A 23962-nucleotide genomic window follows, 5' to 3' on the forward strand; every position below is an offset into this window, starting at 1 on the left:
CCTATCCGAAAGACAGCAGAGCACACCATTCTCCATGTTCCATTAAACATCATCCGCATAGTACTTCCCTTGCGAGTTTCTAAAGGGAATGTTTTGTTCCGTTTGAGGATATATAGAGCAGAGTGCCAGCTAATGGCGGGATTATCTGTAAGCAATTCAGGCTTGAGCAAATACACATACGCAGGTACCAAATCGTTGGCGATGCTCTGCGCAAACACCTAAAGCGGCTATTACCGAGCAATCGGATACGACATCTTGCACGATTTCATCGGGGGTTTCAAGGTCGACCATAGGTAATTCGGCCAAGGGGCGTTCCATCCTGCCAAGGCTGCACTATGGGCTGGAGAGAGTTGCGGCGCGCCATCCGTATCACTAGGCAGAATCAAGAACGAGAGCTCATAATGGTTTCGACTGGCCACTCACATGAAAATAGACCTAGATTGGTCATCGCTGCCAAAGCTTTGGCCAATGCTGGATGGCCAAGCGGGTAAGTTGATACCATTCACACGCGAAGAGCGCTTCAATATGTGCAGTTGCTCCTCTATGTAGATTGAATCATTAGAAGAAGAAGTTATGTAATATTAGGGGCGAACCTTCGAGAGTGGATCTCGCTGCACTCTTCTCAGCTCCCTGTTTTGCGTTCTTGATCAAGTCTGCTCGGCCCAATGCACGCGACCCGGCCGTCCTTGCAGCATTGCGTATTTGGGGGCGGGTGGAATTAGTAGCCAGATGAAACAAAATCCTTTGCGCATTCTATATAGAGGTGGTAAGCAGCATCAAGTTGACCTGCATGTTCCGCCTGCATTGCACGCGCCAATGTTGCCTAAAACAAACCATATGAGATACCAGAGACAAAATAACCACATTTACTTGAACAAACAAACTTGGGCATCATCTAGAAGTTTAGTTTCGGATAAACTAGGTTTAGACATGGCTGAGGATGGATAAACTGGAACTCGGTGCTCAAGGTGTGCCATATTGTGCCCAAGTAGATATAATATAAGCTACGCGCATGTACAGCCCGAGTCGCACGCCAAGGTACTGGGTATGTCTGTGACGGAAAGATATTGCCCGAAGAACGGTGCGGGGGTCTTGGCTCACCTCTCGAGGCACCAGTGGCACCCTAAGCGGGTTCGTAACGTGCTAAGTCAGCAGGCCCGTTACCTTTGTTTTGGCATCGTCCAAGCGCCCGGCTCTGTCCCTCACGTCTCAACAAATGGCGTGCACGATTGCTCTCAGCACCGATCGTGACTCGTGCATTTAGCATATATTCTAGCTTATAGTTTATTCTAGAAGCAAATTAATATTGCGATATATCAAATAGATACTATAGAGCGGTTGAATGTTTCAACACTTTCCAGAGAGTATGTAAAAGACCCAGACCCAGTAGCCGATTGCAGCTTGAAGCAGGTATTCGTATTGACCGCATCTTTTCCCCGGTATGGCTCCCTTACTTCCTTGGGCCTCATGTATGTATCGCATTGGCTGAATTTCCACGTGCCAGAATTCAGGGGGATCACCACATACCGCAAAGCCATTACCACAGGACTTGGCACCTAAGTCTGCAATATCGGTAAAAGTCATGGATGTCATATTATGTACAAACTTACAGGAGGAAACCAAGAGTTATGAGTACAATCGGAATTGACCATTAAGAGTGGGGCTGCTGAAAAGGGAAGGCAATCGTTTCTCGTCTGGCCTCTAACTGTGTTTCAAAGCTCTTGAGCATATCTGGTTGGATGTACTGTTTCAGCAATGCAGCCTGGAAGTCACAGTTAGCAGAGATAATGTAATTGGTGCGGCGATTCTCCTACATCAAGCAAAGGCATAGTTCGTTTCATGTGAGTAAGCATAGGGTCGGCAAATTGTTTAAGAGGCCCAACAAGGTCTCCAGGATTATACTTGGCACTGTTCTTGCGAACATCCGTACAGAAATTGACCCATGTGCCCATGTCTTTCAGGTTCATTGCCTCCGGAACAAGGGCACCTTGCTTCTTTGTGAAACCCATCTCTCTAAAATGGAAAAATGTAGCAGTCGCGATCGCTTTCACCAGAAACAATTCAGATATAGCTTACAGAAAAAGGACATAAAGTCTTCGATCATGGCGTGATACTGGATAAAATAGCCTGAAGGGCACAGAGTGAATATGGTTATCGTATGATGCACGCACTACGCACAAGGTTGCAGCAGTAGCTCATGAATCCTGGATATCGGTTTTGTTTATGGTATAGGCATGATGGATAATGGAATTGATTGTTCGGATCATAATATTGTATATTGCAGCCATGCGGATAGACTGCAAGGCAAACACGTCTGTTCTCCAATCCCCTGGAGGGTGGGGAATAAGGGATAGCGGGCTTCCATTTCCTAGCTTTCTGCATACGTGCCCTTGGGATTGGTGATGGAGGAGTTCAGCCTAAGAAGCAAGGCGGCACAGCCATATCCAATCTGACCCACGTGACGTCATCAACTCATCAACCATACTCCATTTGGTCCATACGGCAAGGAATATTCTGCTTCCTCTTCAATTTCTTCTATAGTACTATCTTGGGATACCTCGGCTCAATAATTGGGCACAAACGCAAAGTCAGCATAGTACAGACCTGATATCGTCGAGACCAACCAAACCCTCTTCAATACTCAACTAGCGTCCAACACGGCCAACAAATAACCATCTCCGACCACCATCATAAACACTGGTCGTATCTCTACAAATTATCTGCTATCCATTACCCTTGATTAAGAGCTCCGATTACCTCGGATAGCCAGATATGCCAATCTTCTCCGCCAGTGCCATCGGAGAAGGTGTAGTATCACATGGCCAGAATGTGAATGTTGATTCTGCACATGTGAGCATGACATTTGTTCCTCAGTACTATACTTACCTATTCATATATCAAGGGGGTGCCAGCAGCTGCAGCCTTGTTCCCAGCCCCTCTTCACCATCTTTCAGATTGGGTGAATAGCTTGTATGCACTATTGCTATTATGGTAAAGTATCTAGGTAGCTACCTATTACTTCTTACTGCCACATTGCTTGGAGATGGGGGCGGGAACTTTGGCGTTCAAAGGCGAGCGCTCAGCAGTACCTCCTTGGATTAGGTATCGGGACGTCACCGGGTAAATCCATTTGAAACATCCGCCGCCCATGCATACCTAACTTTTATCCACAAGCCCAATGTTGAAACGAATATGATGGGCTATGCCGCTCTCACAAACCGATACTGGCCTTCATATGCGTCAATTCTCTAGAGCATACATCATTGCAACTCCGGGAACCATACTGCCAAGGATCGCATTCTTTTCGTAAATTCTGACCTTCAATCAGGTGACACCGCTATCCGCAGAGGCGTTCTTGAGCGACTTGAGCAACTTACCTGGTCAGTGCTATTAACCGTGCGAACTCGGAGGGACGCAACGACTAATTACTCATTCAACCTCAGGGCTCTACAATGAAGCGAATTTTGCTCTTGTTGGAACGCATTCGAACGCATTCACACGCGGGCGTCGGGGGGTTCTTGAATAACCTGTTACCTCAGCTCACTAGTCTGGATTTGTGAAGCAAACTACGATGCAATCGTTAATGGTAAAATCTTGAGGGTTTCACAGTAAAATATATGTGTGCTAATATGTTTTCTGATACAGGAACTGTACTAGCCATTCAAAGAGCTCATGACTCACTTGCTTGGGAACACTGTCACTAGGGAATACAACTATTCTAGATACTAACATAATCGCTCCCCATTCGCATATGAGGCGAATCCTGCGGAAGAGCGAGCAAAGTAAGTAAAGTAAGTAAACCCCGTTGTATCCATTTGGTCAGAGACATTAACAATGACCCATAAATTTCCTTCAGATACAAGTATGACCAAGACAAGGTATATCATATTCGACCTAATACTGGGCCGCTAACGCTTCTCTTGGTTGCCACATAGGAGCTTCATTTGCTGAAATTCAAGGCCACGAATGGAACTGACCGGGGATTCTTGAGTTTCTTTGCTGTTCATGGAACCAGTTTATATGAGGTGAGTATTCATCGTCCATCAAATAGCACTCAATCTCAATCATCGATAGAATAATACACTCGTTAGTACCGATAATAAGGGGATGGCGGCCTACCTTTATGAAGGTCAGTAAATTCAAGTTGGTTATAACTGCCACTTGAGCAATCTTTTCTAGCATACGCCCAACCGAACGTCCTCCCAGGCAAGAACACATTTATCGCGGGATTTGTGCAAGGTGCGCCTAGCATGACTGCGGGAGCAATCTTTTCTAGCATACGCCCAACCGAACGTCCTCCCAGGCAAGAAACATTTATCGCGGGATTTGTGCAAGGTGCGCCTAGCATGACTGCGGTGTCTACTCATTCCTAACATCTTTCCCGAATATAGCCAATGTTGGAGACACAAGGTAAAGATTGAGTTCAAGCCCGATCTGTTCAACCTCTGACTCAATAATAATATTTTTAACCCAAAGCCCCAACACGTATGTCATATTTGTTCCCAACAAAAGCCAGTAGTTTCGTAACTTGTGTTCGTTTTGTAGCCTAGGAGCATACGTGAGAGCCCCGGGCAACCTTGGGACGGCCAGCCTTGCGAATACCAGAGGTCTACCTGCGGTAACCGGACTCAGGATTGTCATGGACGGTACGCTGGATATCATCAACTCAAACCTCTCCATTTGAACCTATTTCGTGAATAGTGGTCCAGGTTTCCGCGTTTCCGATTTCGAATCCAACCTCATTATTGGAACCAACCAGTTCAATGGCGCAAAAACGCTAATGGGTAGCACACTGCCGGGTGTATCTGGCGCTGTGAGGAGCTTGCATAGCTATGTGAACATGTAGACCCATCTGCATTTTTTCTTATGATACGGGTCTAATATTTGTTCGATGCAACAGGTCGAACTACTCTTTTGTTTTGGCCAACGGAACAACAGTTGCGACTTGCCCTCCTGCGATGGGTACGCGTCCGTTACAGATGTTAAGAATCTAAACTGAGCTTCTAATCTATAACAGGATATTCTTTTGCTGGTGGAACAACGCAAGTGATTTCCAATTGACCATAGGCAAATATTAAATAGTCTGTTTCAAGTGATGGACCTGGAGCATTCGATTTTACTCAAGGAGACAATTCTACATCCCAGTAAGACTGTTGGTTACTTTTGTCTGTTTAAGTTATTAAATAAATCACTAGGAACCCCTTCTGGGAGATAGTCAAAGGTCCGAAACGATGACATCTAACGAGCACGTTGACACTTACTCGTGTATGATGTAGGCGCGGTAACTGCTCCACCAAACGAAGCACAAAAGGCGTGTCATTATCCAAAACCCATCCTTTTGAACACTGTATGCACACGCTATGGTTTCCTATGAAACATTTAACTAACACCCAGTAGGGCTACGCCAACACGCCGTATCCATGGCAGCCTTCAATTGTTGATATTCAGATGTTCCGTATTGGCCAGCTTGTCATGCTAATATTTCCGGAGAATTGACTACCATGGCCGGTAGACGATTGCGGTGAGGTCTTATGGATTCACTTAAAACACGGCTTACTCAACATTTTTCAGTGAGGCTGTCCGCGCGAAACTCATTTTGAACGGAGTGATTGGAAGTAATGCATACGTTGTTGTTGGTATGTCACACCCCAAACAATCTCCTGCGTCGTATTGACTTGCTCAATACAGCCGGTCCTGCGAATACCTACGCTCATTATGTAACTACTCGTGAGGAGTACTCAATTCAGCGTTACGAAGGAGCCTCTACGATCTACGGACCTTGTGAGCACGCCTGGGTGTATGCGAGGTATTCTTCCTATTGACTAATCTGAAATAGTCACACTCGAAGCATACACCGACTTGTTCACCAAGTATGTTCCATTCCTTGCGGATAACGTAGCCGGAGCACCCCGCAGGGCCTACTCCAGAGGATTTGACCAAGAAAGCCATTTCACTACAGGTTAGTACCAACTCTCTGATCACTGAGCTGATAAGACAAGACATCGTAAATTAGACGGGCGTGGTATTTGATGCTTCACCAATTGGGAAGAGCTTTGGTTCTGTGCTCACGGATGTCAATACAAGCGCGCCGTACAAGCGAGGTCAGACTGTAACAACCGTTTTTCAAGGTGCCAACCCTCGCGTGAGTCGAACCGCATGCCAATTTCGGGGTGTAAAAGACGATAATGACACCTAATTTCAGAATAATCTACGATTGGAAGGTACTTTTATGACAATCGACCAACTCATCGGTAGCACCTGGACAACGGTCCGCACTGACTCGCACCCTTCCACCAAATTTGGGTGGTTAAGAACCAATTCGGTGGGCCTTTGGATCAATGCGTCCATATATTTTGGCTGAACTTATTTTTATTTGGTTAGGTTGGGATACAGCACTGTTACTGCCAATTGGTACGTCCTTACTTGATTAGTTAAACCTGCGTCCCTAATGAAGTTACCATCACTCAGGACGATTGAGACCACAACTCCAGGTTGGTTTAATAAGGTTCTCCTTGGTGGTAAAGTACTAACGTTGGTTTGACCTCAATAGCTGGCTCTTATCGCATCACTTACAATGGCAATAACAAGCCGCTGATAGGATCTATTGGTTCCTTCACAGGGACATCTTCGACGTTTACTATTTCTGCATAGCTATGAGAACCAGTGATGAGGATGTGCAGTGTCATGAAATATCTCAAACATGATCAATTACATATTACTATATTTGCTCGCTGGTGTGCTGTCAACGTGCGTGATAGGAATTGACGTGCGAGAGTTACGTTGGAGAAACGCCGTTTACTTCTCGGTTATCATAGGCTGGGATATTTAGCCTTGGCTAGGTGCTATCAGATAGCTCGATGCAAATTAAAGCATTCCGTTTCCCAGAGCTGGCTGATTACCGTAAGCATACCTTGGCTTGTGATTCCGTCTTGTCCGCGTTGGACCGAAGGGTGGCATGTGATTGACAGACCCCTCACTTCCCGACAACTCCGTCACAATTGCCCACTGTATTCCATGACCTGCTCAAGACGCGACTCCTGCCGGGAGCAATACTCTTGGAGCTAGTATTTGAACAGCTGGACCAGCTGTGGACTATGTTTAATCTCCTCTCCCTCTCTCTTTCTCCGGGCTTTGCGTTCCCTCTCTATTTAACGGATTAGTCCCCTCTTCTCTCTCTGGGTTGATTGAAACACAATGTCGAAGAATGGAAATGGAGAAAAGGCAAAGGTCCCCTTTGCGATTCATCTTATCGCAGGTGGAACAGCTGGAATGGCAGAGGCGGTCAGTACGATTTACCGCCTAGTTTACGATTTCTTACATGGCATTACTACTTATTTAGCTTTGTTGCCAACCTCTGGATACTATCAAAGTCCGAATGCAGCTTTCACGATCTGGTAGAATGCCAGGAGTGAGTTGGAGACGCCCCCAACAAGATGAGCTACCAACACGATGACCGGCATGCAGATCGTTCGCCGTGAAACGCCTCTTGCGTTGTACAAGGGTCTCGGAGCCGTACTGAGCGGTATCATACCCAAAATGGCGATCCGGTTTACAAGTTTCGAGGCATACAAGGGGTTCTTGACGGACAAACAGACGGGTAAAGCGAGTACCGGCATGGTTTTCATTGGTACGAGTGATCCCCTGCTACTGGGTTAGATCATTTCGGCTGACTGTATACACGCACAAAACGTAGCTGGTTTGGGTGCCGGTGTCACTGAAGCTGTCGCAGTGGTTACACCTATGGAAGTGGTCAAAATTCGTCTACAGGCACAACAGCATTCGCTGGCCGACCCTCTCGAAGTCCCACGCTACCGAAACGCCGCGCACGCCGCATATACCATTGTCCGAGAAGAAGGTTTCTCTACACTCTATCGTGGAGTCAGTCTCACGGCTCTGAGGCAGGCTACGAATCAGGGTATGTGCATGCAGCTCGTAGTTTATCAAAGAATAGATATTTATAGACGCTTGAACCATTTCAGGTGCCAACTTTACTGCTTACCAAGAACTGAAGAAAGCAGCACACAAATGGCAACCTGATCTTGTCGATCTTCCTTCGTGGCAACACATGTTAATCGGTCTCATTTCGGGAGCCATGGGTCCGTTCTCCAATGCCCCCATCGACACAATCAAGACGCGATTGCAAAAAGCGCCTGCTGAGCCCGGTCAGACGGCCTTGGCTCGGATTACGGCGATTGGTGCGGACATGTGGAAGCAGGAGGGTGTACGATCGTTCTACAAAGGAATCACGCCCCGAGTGCTGCGTGTCGCGCCTGGTGAGGCTACTATTCCATACCAGTAGGGTCAAGTGAACTGACGCATGTTTGTATTATAGGGCAAGCTATTGTTTTTGCGGTCTACGAGCGTGTGAGAAAGGTAATAGAGACAGTTCGGGGAACGAACTTGGCGGACACGTATTCAGAGTAATGTCAGGTATCCTTACATTTTGTTACATTTTCTTGTGTTATTGTAATAGTGAACTTAGGTCTATAGCATCATTATTGAAACATTCCTTAAAAGAGGATACACTCTAAGATTCGTGTCTCACACCTTGTCGTATCAAAACATGTTTACAGAAAACGAAAAAAACAGGCTCGAACCTACACGCAAAACTGCCAACGCCGGATAGGAAGTTGATGATATGTAAGAATAACAGGACGCAGCTAACGAACACGGTGCCGTAATAACATGCTGATTTTTCAGAGCAAGGCGGACAGACACAACCTTTCAGGCAGGAAGTTCGAATTTTTCTCCCTGCATGACGCTAAAACAAGTCAAATGAATTAAAAAGCAAGGCCTCACTTGAATAGGATGAACATACCGGGTGAAGTACACATAGAAGAAGTCAATGTACAATCCCGTCTGAACTAATCCCGCAACGACCGCAATGGGATCTACGGTCCCTTCAGTCCAGTACCTATGACATCATGGGTATAAAATTAAAGTGGGGCGCAGATCAAGTAAAAGACTCACCGGTAGATCCAGTTGGGGACATAAAGTGCACGGTAAGCCCCAAGAGCTGCGATGTAATGTGTTGTTATGGTCTCGGCTTCACCGGTCCTTTGCAACATGAATAGCTGTGGGAAGATGGCGACTGCTTCGAGATAAATGGAGAACGCCCAGAGGATTTCGGATAGTTTGAACTCGTAGTTGAAGATTAGGGCGAGCACCACCGAAGGGCCAACCAGGTATTCAACCTTGAAAGTGTCAATCGAGGGGTCGGTGGTTGAGCTGCACGTATGTCTGATGGTAAGGACCGGGTACGAGTAATCATATGAGAACGAAATAAGGACGTACCGATACTTGAATTTCATGAGGTAGAGGGTGTATACACTCGAAGCGATAAAGAAAATCTTCATCAAGGTGTTGTACAACGAAACAAAGTGGAAGGTCAACAAATCGATATATCGGGTCAGGAACACGGTCACATAGAGTGCCTGTGTCTTGAACGAGATACCTAGGATAAACACAGATCTAAGCAAGAGCCACCCCCGCTTTTGTGTGGACATACCTCTGGATGACTTGCTCGTCTGAATTTTGTGAAGTAGAATAAGGATAGACGCAAGATGCGACATATCACCTGAATATCACAAAGAACATATGTCAGTAGGCATGGTTCCTCGTAGAGTGTGCATCATTACTCACCGAGGAGCCTAAAGGTATTCATCGCTATTCTGGCTGGCAGAAAACGTTGACAGGCCGGTTACTCTTAGGTTCCACTTAGGGAGTACACGATTTATGATAGGATTATCTTCAAACTGGTGGAGCGAACGTCAAGTCGTGCGGGGAGCGTGGTCTTGAATTATGGATGTGGTCGCGGAGTGACGCTTGGGTTTCGACGTGTTCCTTGGGCGTTACTCGATTACATCATCGAGACCGAGCCACGTTCTCGGCGCTTACATTATAGATCCGTAAACTTTGAGGGTATCCAAGTCATTCGCTCGAGCAAACCGAGTATACATACCACAGTTGTGAACTTGAACTTTGATATTGAGAGAATCTAACGGTCACTTGTTCTATAAATCAATACAGATGAGGTAACTATAAAAGTTACCAGACGCGCATCGCACGCGCGCACACGATTGGCTTCAATCGTAAGAATTACTTGCGTCGTCCTCTCTACTGGACCTTTTCGGACTGATAAAGATGTAATGCGATGCGGAAGTGCGTTTTTTAAACATGGATAATCCGCTTATTACGGAACAGTGCCCGGTGTGACTCTATCGCACGATTCGACTTCTTTGATCCCGCATTGACTCGACATCTCGTAGCGGTAGGTATAATTCGTCAGCCGGGGTCGAATCTCCTACTCCCCTCCCCAGATCCATCATGCCCCCATACGAGAGTGCCGGCCCGTTACTTGGCGACGGCCATGGCCACTACAAAATTGCTATTGTAGGAAACAGTGGGACAGGCAAGGTATATTCTACCACCGATGTTACTCATTATAGTTTTGCATACACCTTGTTCTAATCCCTTCATTGTACTCTGAAGAGTACCTTGTGCAGGGATCTCACAGAGGCTCTCAAAATCCCAGCCCTTTCGCTCGATCATGTTCACTGGAACCCAGGGTGGGTTGAAACGCCCAAACCCGAGTTCCGAGATCAAGTCCAGCAGTTCATGGACTCCCCCCAGAGGGATGGATAATTGAAGGAAATTACCTCAGCCATATAGGGCCAATTGTACAGGATGCAGCTACAGACATTTTGTGTGAGCGACTTATTTCTACCGTCACCATACTGATGCTTGAAGTCGCTCAAACAAGGGCTTGACCCCCCTCTGTTGCTCAATTTTTGGCGCGTCCTACTGCGTACATTCGGAAGAATGCTCAGTTACACCCCACCTTGTGCACCGGGGTGCGACGAAAGTCTAACCAGCGTTTTCGCTTCGAAAGATAGTATATTGCTTTGGACCCTAACTCACCACCATTTGCAACGCAAACGAAATATACCAAAGTGGGAGAGTCAGTGTGCTGAGAAGGGACAAGGAAAGTGGAGACGATTCGGCGGGTGGGGCTCTGATCTTGACAATTGGTTGTCCTGGGTGAAACGAAGTATCAAGTCTCCCTAATTCTGCTTCCTGTAAAACACTTGCTTGGAATTATAGAGTCAGGCGCTAAGCAAATTATAGTGGATATACGCCAGACCTTGGTCACACCATAAAGGTGCACTGGTAATCAAACTGGACTTAATATCAAATTCCGCTCTTTTGATAGCGGGTAAAAACGAATGCGCATATACATGCATCAAAATTAAAGTCTGGGTTTCCACTGTATTCAAACGTCGAATCATATTTGATGGTCATAGCAAAGAACCAATACACAAACTACAAACATTGCACATTCCAGAATAAAATCGAATAACAATAAGAACGAAGGTGAACGAATCGCTTGATGCGCATCTGCCCAAGCTCATGCGATTACACAGTATGATCCCGACCCAGATCCACCCGACGTCTCTTGATCTACAGGCTGCTCAGCCTCAGCGGCGTAGCTGTAAGTGTAGGCAATGCAGGAATCCATGAGCGTGATAGGTGTGCTCTAGAGAAGTCGGTGTGCGTAAAGCCAGGTAGAAAAGTACAAGAGAGCTGGACTACTGAGGAAATATGGCTCTGCGCAAGTTGTGATATATACCTCTCATTTGCTCTTGGGTTGAATTGTTCGGCGGTAGCTTGGAATATGACGAGGGGACATTCATCAGATCCAGTATCTGAGAATACAATATGATGGCTATTGTCGCGTGAGAGAGCGTTGCTGAAATCGGGTGCTAGTTACGTTTGATATGATAGAGGGATGGTGGGTGGACTGCAGTCGAATTAAAGGATCTTCAATGCACGAGTGAGAGCCAGTCGTTTACGCACTAGCGCAATCAAGATGATCTTCGTCCGGAAGTACAGAATGGGTGCAATGTGCGTCGAAGCAGTGTGTCAATCGATTTGGTCGGGACACTCCGTCCGTGGTGACGACATTGCTATGTGAATTGCTCCGCTCTATTGTCCTCAGCCGGACTGAGACGATAACGATCAAGCTATGTTTATACACGGCATGTGTCAATCGATTTGGTCGGGACACTCCGTCCACGTGGTGACGACATTGCTATGTGAATTGCTCCGCTCTATTGTCCTCAGCCGGACTGAGACGATAACGATCAAGCTATGTATTATACACGGCAGTGCACAATGATAATGACTACACAAAGAGGCTTGTCTTCGTACAAAGCAGCAGCGCGCCTGGGTCACATCTATTAGGACTTGCCTGTCCTAATCGAAAGCTAGACTGCAAATGCATTCGAGGTGAATCGACGCGACCCAAACACCAACTCCATTCCGATCTGGATCCCGGAAAGTTCCATGAAATCCCGGCATCACACACGGCTGAAAGGTACCAGAATTTGGCTAGTGCGAACTTTTCCATTGGCTTTGTTTGTCTTCGTTTCAGATCTACTCGTTCAACATCGATATATGCATATACATCTGTATTCAATTTCCATATTCGTATACATGTAAAACATCCAAACCCGTAAAAGTACAATTCTGTTTAATTCATAAGCTCACTATGAGCTGACAAGGTGTCAAGAAAGTGAAAAAAAGCAATAATAATAAGAACGAATAAAGGCTGGTGTGCTCTTGCGACCTTGTGATCGCTTTATGCAATAACGCAGTACGACCCGGATCCTCCACCGCTGGTCTCTTGGTCGATGGGCTGCTCGACTTCGGTAGTGTAGGAATAGGAGTAGACGGTAGCAGAGTCCATTGCTAGTGGGTTATGAGTAGGTATGAGTAGGTATGAGTAGGTGTGGTAAGGCAAGTATGCGCAGACGAGAGAGGATGCCCGGTTACTGAGGAGATGACGACTCCCGAGTCGAGTAGCTTTATAGCTCGAGCTGCTCACATCGTCTTTTTGTTCTCGACGACTGTGCTGAGGAGAGGGGGAAGGCATTGTAGGCCATGTGGGTGGCCAGAGTAGGAGACGCTATTGTCGACAGCATGATTTAGTAATGTGAATAGGGGGTCACGATGACTGACAGAAATGCCTGTGGTCTGCCGGCAAGCTCGCTGAAACGGGCCTAGTGTCCATTGCGGCATATGCATGGTTACAGATACCGTAAATTCGCATTAGCTAATCAGATCGCCTCACTTTGAACAATAATACAGTTTATCGAGGATGTTTGGAGGATAGAGATCCTTCGAGATAGAATACTGTATTCGAATGTAGCTCTAATGGTAGCATGTCCGACACTAAGCTTATATGACACGGTTGTTTTTGAGTGAGATGAGACGACGCAAACGATATATTATTATACAGCTTGGGATAGTCCGTCGCGTATATTCAAGATCCAAGGGCGTCCGCGCAAAAGTGCAAAAGTGCAAAAAAAGAAGGAAAGGGGAATAACCAAAAAATCACCCAAACGTAGTAAAGAATTAATCAAAGAGTTGGAGGTAAAGTCACTGGTGTGGATTCGCCTGGGTCGGCGGGCACTTCCGTTATGGGTGGCATAGTAAGGCTTAATTGATTGGCAAAGTCCGCCGCAGGTCCGAGACCAACATCCACACTGGGTCTAGCTCGAGCCAGATCATCCTCTTCGACAAGTTGACTGGTGGCAGGCCTCGAGTCCACATGCGTGTTGGTAGGAATCACCAGCTGGTCCGGCAAGAAATTCATTTGCCCAAGCGGAGAGCGCGATCCACCAGCGAGGAGCGGCATTCCAATACTCCGGCCGAGTCGTCCCGCGAGTACGTCGGGCGATGGTGCATTCCGCCCTGGCTCGATCCTTGAAGGCCCAAAATTCCTCCCGGCGAACCTGCTGCTTGGAGGATATCCGCGGGCATCGAGCTCGGTCGCCCGAAATCAACACTACCGCCGATAAAGTGTACCTTTGCTCCACCTGCACCTGCACCCACTGCCAACGACATTGTCCGGTTCGCACGTTCCAGCACGTCGATATCGCCGGTTTCCCTCGGTCGTACCGTGGCCCAAGAATCCCGTACAGTGAGATTATCGCGCTAGAACTTGTCGGCGCATTCGAGTTCCTCAACCCACGGCTCGTGGACTCGCACTCGTCGTCTGAATCCGGCTCGACCCATTCTCCCATCAATCCAACACGCGACCCCGCAAACGAATGTGTCTTGCCGGGCTTCCGGTTCTTTGCGCGACTCGTACGAGATCCAACGGCCGTAGCGCCATCGTCCCACAAGACGCTTTCGCGGTTGTAAGCAGCGAAGGTCGCGGGACAGCCAATCATCAACGGAATCCTTCTCCGCATCGACCTCGTTGGCTTGTGCGGCCGCACGTAGACGTTTCCATCGTCGCTGCATCACCCACCACCTCGCCCCAAACAATCCAGCTGAAAGACCAAAAAAGAGAAGGATGCCAATCAACGCTATTATCCCAGCGCTGAGTTTTTTGCTTTTCTCGGTCATCCCTGGCAGACCGTTGATACCATTGGATGAACCACCGCCCCCTGAAGATCCTGAACTTGAACCGGAAGAGCCAGATTCGAGAGACTCCTTGAGAATCCGCACTCGATAAAAGTCCTGGAGACCAGTTTGCCAAGAGGTAAGCGACATCAAGCCGAGCTGAGGGCGAGCTGTTGAAGGATCGTAGTCTCCTGTCGCCACGCCAGTCTTTGGTGAATCGTATTGCAGGACAGTGTAGACGTTACGCATAAATGCGGCTCCAAGGACACTAAGTAATAGGTCCGGTGTCATCGGATTAGGGTTGGTAACCATGGAAGGCTGAGAAGAATGCTTACATATCTGTCGAATAAAGCGAATCTGAGGCCTGCCATGATCCAATGCAGTTTCCGACATATGGGTTATAAGAATCGGGGTAAGTCATATCGAGTGGATGAGCTGCATACTCGACGCCCCCGATTCTAAAAGTGACATTGATGGGGAGGTTGCAGGGAACGTAGTCTGCGTAGAAAAAGAAAAGAAAACATCAGAAAATGTCATCAAGGATTGCGAACACAATCGGTGACGAGCGGGCGTGATCCTAAAATAGAAAACTGCCAAGGAATTTGTCTGAAACTCCAACTTACACATTCCATCTGACGCAGGCCCAATACCAAACGCTCCCCAGAATGCGTTCGCCAGGGCTCTAGTGCTGATGATGTGTGCCCACCGGTGTCGATGTCGCCAGTGGCCAGATGGAGCGGGAGCCGGACACAACAGATGAAGTCAATGAACCTCCCTGCGAGTGTTGAAGTTGTACGCCTGTGTAGTAGTATTGTAGCTGCCGACCAACCAAGCGGCTATCTCGGTGATGGGTAGTCTCCAGTGTGTCGCATCGGTAATGGGGGAGTAAACTATTTTGGATGGATCGGGTACGACTTTTGAGGGGTGTCTGCCGATCGAGAGGAGCGATGGGATACCGGAGTTCGACTGCCCGGGACGTTCCAGAGAAATTCCAACCCAACGATTGGAAGGAGAGGTGGGAGAGGAGAAGAGGTTGGTCGCGACGGTAGAAACGGAAAATTCCAGCTTGTCCTTGAATTGGTCAACGAACAAGGAGTTGTACTCGAGGGCAAGGCCCAGTAATCCAACAAAGTTGGAGGTGAGCCGCTCGTTTTCGATCTGTGATGCCGAGACTGAGCTCGAGGTGAGCACTCGAGCACAAGAAATGAACAAGAGAAACTTACGCAAAGCTTGGTTGGCAATGGGGTAGCTGCCAAGCCTGATGTTCTCAAACACAATATTACCTTGCACACTTCCAACAAGGTAAGTAAAATCGGTGACCGCCCCTGAGTCGACTGTTGTAGGCGACCAGCCGTATAGGGATGTTCCAGCCCGTTGGCACACTGTCGACTTGCATGAGCTCGATGCAAGCCATGCGTCCGACGAGCCGCAGTCGACTTGCATCTCGAACGTCGCTCCAGAGCTCACAGTCACCCCAATAGAGTAAATTCTGTATTTAAGCGTGTTTTTTCAGCCATAATATAAAATCGAGGGTAACCAAGTCGTACTCACGCCTCGGTAAAACCGTCGCCAGACATTGTCATGGGAAGCACAATGCCCCCCGCACCACCAGTTCCCTCAATAGCAGCCATTGTAGTCAAGTTAAAGAGCGATTCAATTAGTAAGAATTAAGTAGCTAGTCATAGAAATCCACGATTCAGAAGACACCTTTTTAGGAGGATGTCCACAGAGGATTGTCGGGGTCAAGTCGATTCTAATTCATACAGGGACAACTCTTGGCACTGCTCTCAGGGTCTACCTTCGGACCAACCCATTTCCCAACAATATTGCCGTCCCGGGCCGGTCAACATACCCGCCCCATTCGCCTAAAATTACATGTACTTCTGTATGTTGTTACATAGCCTTGTCTTTAACAACAGCACCCCATACTTCTCTGAACTGTGTGATGGTTTCATGACCAAGTATGGAAAACTCGACCTCTTCAAAAGCATTCTCAAATGGTGCACCAGGGAGAACCAACAACTCTGCCCAAATCTCCGCAATCGTGCGCACACGGTTCTGAAAAACACCCGTCCCAAAAGATCCTAGCACGAGTTTGGCATCGCCTTGTTGAAGGAAGAGCGCTAGAATACGATGCATCCGCGAGCGCATCAACTGCGTAATATGAAGTTCCAAGGCAACCTCGTCCACGCGCCGTCCCTCGTCTTCTGCTTCCTTGTGTGCCTGCTGTCTGACAACACCTGCGTTGACCGCCGCGCTCGTGACCACGTTTACCAAAACCGGACTTGCCCAGCTGTCCCACTCGTCTCGCACCATGATTACCCCGGGCGTATAGACCATCGCATCCGTGTACACACCACGTTCGTACTGCGACCGGTCAGGTAAATCGCCAGCCAAGAACCAGTATCGCCACGCCCGCGACCCCTCCTTGCGTTTCCACGCATCCGACGATGGTACCCATAGAAACTCTCGGCCCATTCCGATATCAAAGACGCATAGAGCGTCGACGCTCGGCACAACGCCTCCTCTTGCGCCTGAGCGCCACTAACAAATCCACCACCCGGGTTCATGGCCGACGCAAAATTCAACACACCCGTGCGCGACGGGCGGTCATCGCCAGATGTTGGGAGGTGCCATGTAGTATCAGTCGGCGATTGGGGTTGTCCACCTGGAATAGTTCCTAGCTCCCGCGCGCCCCCTACAGTCGATCGTTCGAGTATGGTAAACCTCGTTCGTGAACGGACGGGCGTGAAGTCCGTTTGAGAATGTATGTCCGACGCGGTGTATGTTGGTGGACCCTCTGTTCCCGTCTCTTCGATATCCCAAGCCGGAGATTCGTATCGCTGCTTCACGAGGTCAGGTCCCGCTCTCTGGGACGTCCGGCCTCCGGCCTCGAGTTGTGCCAAACGACTGGCAAGACTGTCTTCAATAGGCTGAGGCGCAGGAAGGTCGTTTGGGCCAAAATATAATGTATTTCGAGTACTTTCTTTGACGCAATCACGTACGGCAACGGTAGTTCCTTCGGGTGTAGCATAGCGGTAAGGCTCTTTAAATATGAGAGTTAATATTTCGTCTGCTATTTGAGCCCGAGCTGCGCGCGGCTGGTGGGCCGCCGTGTCCTTGCCCTCTTCCTCGTCCACGCCCGCGTCCACCGCGTCCATTTCCTCGAGTACCTCTTGCGTTTCCGTGATTACCGCCGGAATTGGAAACCTCGGGTGAATCTGGTGCTCCACGCCCTCTACCAGTGCCTCGATTGCTAGTGCTCGAGCCAGAAGCAGTCCCACGACTAGATCCTTGGACACTGAAATAATTCATTAAAGTCGGTTGAGATTTATTCTTGTCGGTCATAGTGGAAGAACGCCTGGGAACGCAGCGAGATTTATCACGGAAGATAGAGCAACAGAAGTAAGTTTGCAAGGGTTTGCCGGACACTCTGAGACGAACTAGCATGCAGGTACTCCAGCGGAGAATTTATAGGACTAAAACTTATAGAGTCATATGCCCACTAGCAGGTCATTTCGCGGGTGTGAAAGTGGGGAGAGTAGCGCTAACAGAGGCAGAGTCCTTTCGCTTTGGCTGTGTTGATTGTCGATCACGGCGTTCCTAGCGCTTACATCCACCAGCGCTATGCTATTTAAAAAAATGTGCCTCTCTGTGACAACTAGCTCTTTTTATACTTTTATATTTACAATGCCTTGACATTCTGCTAAATCCTTGTTTCGATATTACACCACAGGATCTAAAGTACTTAAAATACATGCGGACTAAATATGCTCTCGGGACCTCTTCCACAATAGTTACTCATGGCCTTTAAGACGAGCCATGTGGAAGTCAGAGTAACCCAGTGGCCACCCAGCGTGCGTGGCTGATGGAAAAACTTTGAGCAATCCGGCAGATACGAATCACTCCATGGTTTAATTTAGACAGGTGAATCCAATACTGTATGATCCACAACAACGGTAATAACGTATACAAAGTACGCCGATTGTATCTCAAGAACTCATTGAGCTTCATTTAACCTTGTTGAGTCCAAGCTCCCGTGTAATTGAACGGGACCCTTTGACGCTACCTAGGCCTACGAAGAACAAATTTGGAGGTCCAAATCCTCCGATCAGATCCACGCATAGAGGAGGCTTAAGAGGCTCCAAGAAGAGCACATGGACCTGAACAGGTTGCTTTAGCAGCCCCTGTCTCCTCGGTCTCGGCCCTAGTTCGAACCCTCGACAGAAGCGCTAGCCTAATGACGATGTTGCGTTTGATTTACCCAAGGGCCACCCGTCGGATCTTCGCATCCCCCCGGACCAAATCACCATACGGACCAGTGGGTCTATCAATTAGAACCCAGTCGTAGCATGAACAAAGCTTTATTGAACTTGGACCTTGGCTAGCTACGGACCAAATTATCACCGATTAAAAAGCGATGTAAACCCCGAAACTCTCCTTATCTCCTCTGCTGAAATAGCTCCTTGCTACTACGAACTATGAGTTTTCTGAAACATGTGCTATCTCGGGTAGTTAACAAAAAATAGTGCCAAGTTAGATCTGATTAAAGAACTCATGAGTACATGATAGCATAGAGCCGGGTGTTTGGCAGTACTATGCATGAGGGCGACTGAAAACGTTTCTTTAACGTTGACTTCTGACAAGACGACCTATAAGATTGTGTTTGTACGGTATGAAATTGAACGAAAAGGGATTTTGAATGATACTCCCAAGCAATTCAGGATCTATAAGTTAAAAAGGGTGAGTTGTATAGTGATGCACTACTACCTATATGCCACCATAGACCCAACTGAAAACAGACTCCAAATAGGTCTATTGTGGCCCAGTAGCTCGAGTAAGCTGCGTGCTATTTCTCTTTACTCACTTCGAGTAGAACTGGTGTATCACTCGACACCACCCAATTTACGAGCTAAAATTGTGGCACAAGCAAGGGCTCTTGACATCATTGTGGGTAAAGTGGCTTTGCATATGGTCCTATGATGCACCATGGTATTTAACCCCTTCCTCTGAGGCAGCCTACATCTTCACTGCGACTTCTCGACCCCTCCCCTTCCTGCGCCTGAACGCAATTTACCGCTTAGACAATAGCATTTCGGTCACCATGCCCGCTGCTTCGCGCTCAAAGCTAATCAGGGCTCTTCGGAAGGCTTCTGCTCAGCGTGCACATGCTGCTCGGCGCGCTGCTCGGCGTCGGACAGAATCGTCCGATGAGGGCTCCGATTTCATTCCCGAAGTCTCTGTAGTCACTCCCGAGGCCACTCCCCTCGCCCCCGAGGTCGTTGAACAGACAGCGGATGAGCTTCGGGACTTAATTATCTTATTCCGTCTCAACCAGATCCATAATGGCTTCCTCACGTTTCGCAAGGTCTCATTGGTTCCCTATTCTAATCTTGGGTTATTAAGGACCCCAATACAAGAGTACCGGGCCATCATTAGCGGGACACCTCGCTTTGTGTTCAAGCAAAATGATTGGGATAGGGCGTTTGAGGTTTTGGGCGAGGTTGGGTTCCATGTATTTAGAAGGGAGGAGTTGCAAATCGCGGCAAGGGAAAGTAAGTGGTATTTAGTGTTTTTCGTGTCGGAATCTAACCTGACGCATGCTTTGCTCTTATAGAAGTTATCCTACCCAAGATGGAGAAAAGGCTTAAATCCTACGTTGAGCGTTACCCTCTAGACGCAGCAATCGATCGACACTTCAGGAGCTTCAAGCTTCCCACTCCGACCAGTCTTTGAGTAGTGGGGGTGATTACCTGTAACTCTCACTTAAGAGACAACTTGTTTATCACATACTACGAACATCCCCCCCTCTCCAATACACGTCTATCATGATCACCATGCTTTTCACGCTGTTCTATGTACGCGATATCATTCTTGCTCTTGCTCTATTCGTCTCATTGTGTTTTCGCGTTTTAATATATCTTTGTTGAATCTTCTGTCCCACAACCCTTTATTAGTTGGTTATATTTAAATATCATGCCTGTCATAGATATCGGCTATAGTTTGAGTAGATTTGCTCATACTGATTTGCCAATGAACTTGCAGCTAGGTAGATCCAGCTACATTACGTTGGTTAAGGTCTCACGAATGGACCGTGTACATCAGATTTTCCCAGCGCTCACAACGCGGACTGGTGTATTACAATTCCATAATTTTGAGTAGATCTGTTCGTGGGTGGGGCGACAGAAAGGGCTACCATCGCAATTGCGGCCTGCAGTAGATAAAACAGTAAACTAGTGATTAATTAGACCCTTGAAAGGAATATTTCAGTTGCGCCCAGGGTTGTATGCATATAATGGAACCTGCTCCGGAACACTCTCCCTAGATGAGATGCGTCTACTAGATCCATGTATACCATATAACTATGTCCTAGTCAAAATCTAGCTACAGCGTTGCTCCAATCAAAAAGATTTGCTCTCCCACTCATTATTGAAATAAGCAGTGCACCATCTAGCTCGAGAAGCCTCATGTGCACGGAAGGAGGCTGTGGAGCTTTGATGGCCGCGATCGGAAAGGTGCAAAAGACGCGTGAATTTTAGTGTGCACATAGCTTGCGCATTCAAGACAGCACTTGCGCTTTTTTCGTGAATTGTATCCCACATGAATTCCATCGGGAGATAAGTCCTTGTACATGTATGCTTGTATGGGGAAATATTTAATCTCGGAGTGTCGCAGCGGTTGTTCTGAGCTGATCCGTTCACCTCTATCTCTGAACTAATCTTGCAGTAGAACAAAATAAAATCTAACTCCGAAGACATAACTGAAACTATTTCTCTCTGTTCTTGATATCCCTACTGGAAGCCCCCTTCGTATCGGATCTTCGATTTGCGGTCTCAATCAAATAATTGAATCATCGAAATTGAATTTATCGTGGTAACGTGTTGTAAAAAAGCGTACATAACATTTGCAGTGAGTACATAACTTGGTGAGCATACAATATCATAGGAATCAGTTTTAGAGAGGCATCAACCAACTATTTTCTAATACCACCCACAAACTGAACAAAGGCAGCTATATCCGACCAATCCGAAACCCACCCTAAACTAACTCTGATAACACCTAATTCCCGCCCAACAACTAGCTCTAGTGAACGTTGGGTAGCGCCAGGTTGGAGGAGTTGCATATATGATTCTATGCCCAATAATGCCGCAGCGCCCCCTGGATTGCAAGCACATCCAGTACGGAGAGAAATGATTCGCTCTGTGGTGGTAGAATCTGAGAAGGACTGCTGAGCTAGCGGAGGAAGTGAGTGGGTGGGCAGGTCACTTTGATGTGTTCGGCTTCGAGGATGCTTGGAGGTGGATTTGAATGCGGGGGAAACAGCTGGAAGCCCTTCTCGGCCCTTTCTGGCAGCGAGTGCCTCTATGTGTGTCAGAGGAACAATGTCCCCCTTACGGTCAAGTATCAGGAAGGAAAGGACATAGCCGTGAGGAGGGGCGGTAGATGGAGGGGAGGGCTCCCTAGTAAGAATTTGGACAACAGGGGTTTTGGTGTCTGGATACTGGAGCATGGATAGCTGGTTGTAAAGATAATGGTACAGCGAAGAAAGCCGGATAGGAAGCAAGTCGATGTATTTGGACAGCATATTGATACCAGTCGTTACGGCAGGGAGTGTTAGATAGTTTATTGTCCCTTCCTAAACTCAGATGATCCCGTTAACAAGCTATGGCTATTATTTGCCGATAAAACGCATACCTCGAAACGAGAGCTGACACATTCAGCCGGAGTCGCAATAACACCAGGGACCTGTACCAAGTCTACCGCGCCTCCAGCAAACCATGGTCGTTCCAAAATGTCCAGGAAACCTTTTTTCGCGATCAAGGCCCCGACTCCGGTAGGGAACCCAAACATTTTGTAGAAACTGACAACCATTGAGTCCACGGGTGTGTTCCTCAACGATATTCGGGTAGTGGGCGCGAGAGCAGCGGCGTCCAGGATGGTATGAATGCCATGGGCCTGAGCGGCCGATACAATTTGTGACAGTGGTAGTTTACGATTTGTGAGATTGGAAAGTCCAGTGAGGGCCATCAGTGATCTCGGTCGTGTCCCCGAAGAGTTCGTCGGCTCGGCTAAACCCCGCAGAATTTGCTAAACAAACCAGGATTAGACTGATTAAATACATTTAATTTCAACAGACCGACCAGAGCTTCTTGTAGGTCGGACCCCCCCTCCTCCAAGCAGGGCACATACTTGACACTTGCTCCTGCTCGGCCTGCGAACGCCCTGATTCCCTGAACGCTATTGTGGGCATCCACAGGTAGCACCAGCGAGCTCCCTAAGGTAAACGGAAACGATTCCCCAACAAGCTTCAGTCCGGCCGTTGCATTGGCTGTCCAAACAACCAAATACTCGTTCGGATCTGCATCGAAAAACGACAAAACTGTCCTGCGCGCGTCCTGAGAGTATTGTTCCGAAAGCTGAGAACTAGATGGATCCACATTTGGTATCAGTCAGCGGCTTAGCTAGCATCAATCGTGTGCTACCCCGTGGGTAGATGTCCATGACGCGCAGTGATAGAAGAGAAGAAAGGATGCACATGATGAAGAAAATTAGGCGTACCTCATGCTTTCTGAGTGGGTGTTTCCAAATACGTTGTTCTGGAGAGTTTCAGCATAGCTACGAATCAGGCTTTCCGGGTATTGCCCCCCACCCATATAGTCCAGATATACAGCGCTCTGGCTCAAACGTGTAAAATCTCGTGCGCGCAGCTCATCGACAGCAGCAGATTCGACGAAGCGAGGGTAAACGCGTAGAAAGTCGTCATAGCCTGGGGGAGGTTCATATGTAGGTTCTGAGTCTTGAGCTTTGGAGGCTTCATCGCTGCCTCCCTCAGTTGAGCTATCAGCAACATTCTTGGGGAGTGGTGCAGGATGTCGAAGTCGCTTTTTTCGCGGTTTAATTCGGGAAGAAAGGTTGCCCATCGTCAAGTCGATTGTTTGTCCCTTGAGTCCAGAGGGGCAAGAACGTGGGATCCATCAGGTTAGTTGGCTTTCTATCATAGTTTTTTATATGGCAAAGTTTGTCGGTGTCTGTTGATGAAGCCGACCGGCCATCGAGGGTGACTGCATGACGGAAGGCAATCAGAAAACCACACATTTGGCACAGCACCACATAAGCGGAGCACGGGCTTTCATACCCACTCCGATTGATACACTGCATCGCGTCGAATCTCGCCTTTTTTTGGCAGCTCAGTAATCAACTTTACTGGAAGTTCGCAACCACAGATTTCCCGTCGGAATCTAACTTTGGTTCGACCAGATAAATCGGAGCCAATCGGGACATCTAGCTCTTTTAGGAAATGATTTGATAGGAACTGAAAATCAAGCAGATGGGATGGACTCCGTGAGACGAAATGTTGGTTACCAGTAGCCTTTTCTTCAGAGCAGACCCGTCAATTGGAGTCGGAGCCAAAATACTACTTACAAATGCTAATTATTTTTATGATAAATCATTGATGACGTAATATACGCCAAATGTAAATGACTTGATCTACACCTGGCGACCACGATTGAAATGCAATCCGAGCCACTCGTAGCCACACATCAAGTAG

The 23962-nt window shown here is 47.7% G+C and overlaps 10 protein-coding genes across 10 annotated transcripts; 3 read left to right on the forward strand and 7 right to left on the reverse strand.

Annotated features, from left to right (window-relative positions):
- Positions 1-230: 230 nt before the first annotated feature.
- RhiXN_07304 (MIT (microtubule interacting and transport) domain) lies at positions 231-932 on the reverse strand (the record flags this gene model as incomplete). Its single annotated transcript, XM_043327120.1, has 4 exons — positions 231-372; positions 424-541; positions 594-753; positions 885-932. The coding sequence occupies 4 exons, from the start codon at positions 930-932 to the stop codon at positions 231-233; spliced, it is 468 nt and encodes a 155-aa protein (XP_043185592.1).
- Positions 933-1651: 719 nt separating this feature from the next.
- On the reverse strand, positions 1652-2104 carry RhiXN_07305 (uncharacterized protein; the record flags this gene model as incomplete). The annotated part of the gene is made up of 3 exons (XM_043327121.1): positions 1652-1762; positions 1815-2044; positions 2077-2104. The coding sequence occupies 3 exons, from the start codon at positions 2102-2104 to the stop codon at positions 1652-1654; spliced, it is 369 nt and encodes a 122-aa protein (XP_043185593.1).
- Positions 2105-2772: 668 nt separating this feature from the next.
- On the forward strand, positions 2773-8424 carry RhiXN_07306 (uncharacterized protein; the record flags this gene model as incomplete). The annotated part of the gene is made up of 31 exons (XM_043327122.1): positions 2773-2850; positions 2903-2959; positions 3757-3782; positions 3857-3878; positions 3936-4025; positions 4075-4129; positions 4180-4335; positions 4392-4410; positions 4477-4485; positions 4546-4646; positions 4710-4842; positions 4901-4962; positions 5018-5046; positions 5083-5144; positions 5196-5221; positions 5277-5347; positions 5398-5450; positions 5513-5521; positions 5572-5636; positions 5689-5781; positions 5837-5895; positions 5942-5959; positions 6014-6142; positions 6203-6322; positions 6382-6411; positions 7204-7281; positions 7340-7408; positions 7465-7627; positions 7694-7915; positions 7980-8273; positions 8333-8424. 31 exons carry the CDS (start codon positions 2773-2775, stop codon positions 8422-8424), a joined length of 2490 nt encoding a protein of 829 aa, XP_043185594.1.
- A 300-nt stretch (positions 8425-8724) lies between these two features.
- RhiXN_07307 (ER lumen protein-retaining receptor) lies at positions 8725-9664 on the reverse strand (the record flags this gene model as incomplete). Its single annotated transcript, XM_043327123.1, has 6 exons — positions 8725-8761; positions 8819-8914; positions 8971-9240; positions 9295-9454; positions 9509-9577; positions 9643-9664. 6 exons carry the CDS (start codon positions 9662-9664, stop codon positions 8725-8727), a joined length of 654 nt encoding a protein of 217 aa, XP_043185595.1.
- Positions 9665-10326: 662 nt separating this feature from the next.
- Positions 10327-10644, forward strand: RhiXN_07308 (AAA domain protein; the record flags this gene model as incomplete). Its single annotated transcript, XM_043327124.1, has 2 exons — positions 10327-10416; positions 10492-10644. 2 exons carry the CDS (start codon positions 10327-10329, stop codon positions 10642-10644), a joined length of 243 nt encoding a protein of 80 aa, XP_043185596.1.
- Positions 10645-12640: 1996 nt separating this feature from the next.
- On the reverse strand, positions 12641-14805 carry RhiXN_07309 (uncharacterized protein; the record flags this gene model as incomplete). Its single annotated transcript, XM_043327125.1, has 4 exons — positions 12641-12967; positions 13445-13636; positions 13684-13998; positions 14053-14805. The coding sequence occupies 4 exons, from the start codon at positions 14803-14805 to the stop codon at positions 12641-12643; spliced, it is 1587 nt and encodes a 528-aa protein (XP_043185597.1).
- Positions 14806-15174: 369 nt separating this feature from the next.
- RhiXN_07310 (aspartyl protease) lies at positions 15175-16043 on the reverse strand (the record flags this gene model as incomplete). Its single annotated transcript, XM_043327126.1, has 3 exons — positions 15175-15584; positions 15636-15901; positions 15964-16043. The coding sequence occupies 3 exons, from the start codon at positions 16041-16043 to the stop codon at positions 15175-15177; spliced, it is 756 nt and encodes a 251-aa protein (XP_043185598.1).
- Positions 16044-16305: 262 nt separating this feature from the next.
- On the reverse strand, positions 16306-17862 carry RhiXN_07311 (uncharacterized protein; the record flags this gene model as incomplete). The annotated part of the gene is made up of 3 exons (XM_043327127.1): positions 16306-16946; positions 17006-17713; positions 17772-17862. The coding sequence occupies 3 exons, from the start codon at positions 17860-17862 to the stop codon at positions 16306-16308; spliced, it is 1440 nt and encodes a 479-aa protein (XP_043185599.1).
- Positions 17863-19516: 1654 nt separating this feature from the next.
- Positions 19517-20148, forward strand: RhiXN_07312 (uncharacterized protein; the record flags this gene model as incomplete). The annotated part of the gene is made up of 2 exons (XM_043327128.1): positions 19517-19967; positions 20030-20148. The coding sequence occupies 2 exons, from the start codon at positions 19517-19519 to the stop codon at positions 20146-20148; spliced, it is 570 nt and encodes a 189-aa protein (XP_043185600.1).
- Positions 20149-21385: 1237 nt separating this feature from the next.
- On the reverse strand, positions 21386-23333 carry RhiXN_07313 (aminotransferase class-V protein; the record flags this gene model as incomplete). The annotated part of the gene is made up of 5 exons (XM_043327129.1): positions 21386-21392; positions 21450-22048; positions 22108-22500; positions 22554-22836; positions 22972-23333. The coding sequence occupies 5 exons, from the start codon at positions 23331-23333 to the stop codon at positions 21386-21388; spliced, it is 1644 nt and encodes a 547-aa protein (XP_043185601.1).
- Positions 23334-23962: the final 629 nt, after the last annotated feature.

The sequence above is a fragment of the Rhizoctonia solani genome, chromosome 13 (genome assembly GCF_016906535.1).
Source record: "Rhizoctonia solani chromosome 13, complete sequence".
NCBI classification, from domain to species: domain Eukaryota; kingdom Fungi; phylum Basidiomycota; class Agaricomycetes; order Cantharellales; family Ceratobasidiaceae; genus Rhizoctonia; species Rhizoctonia solani.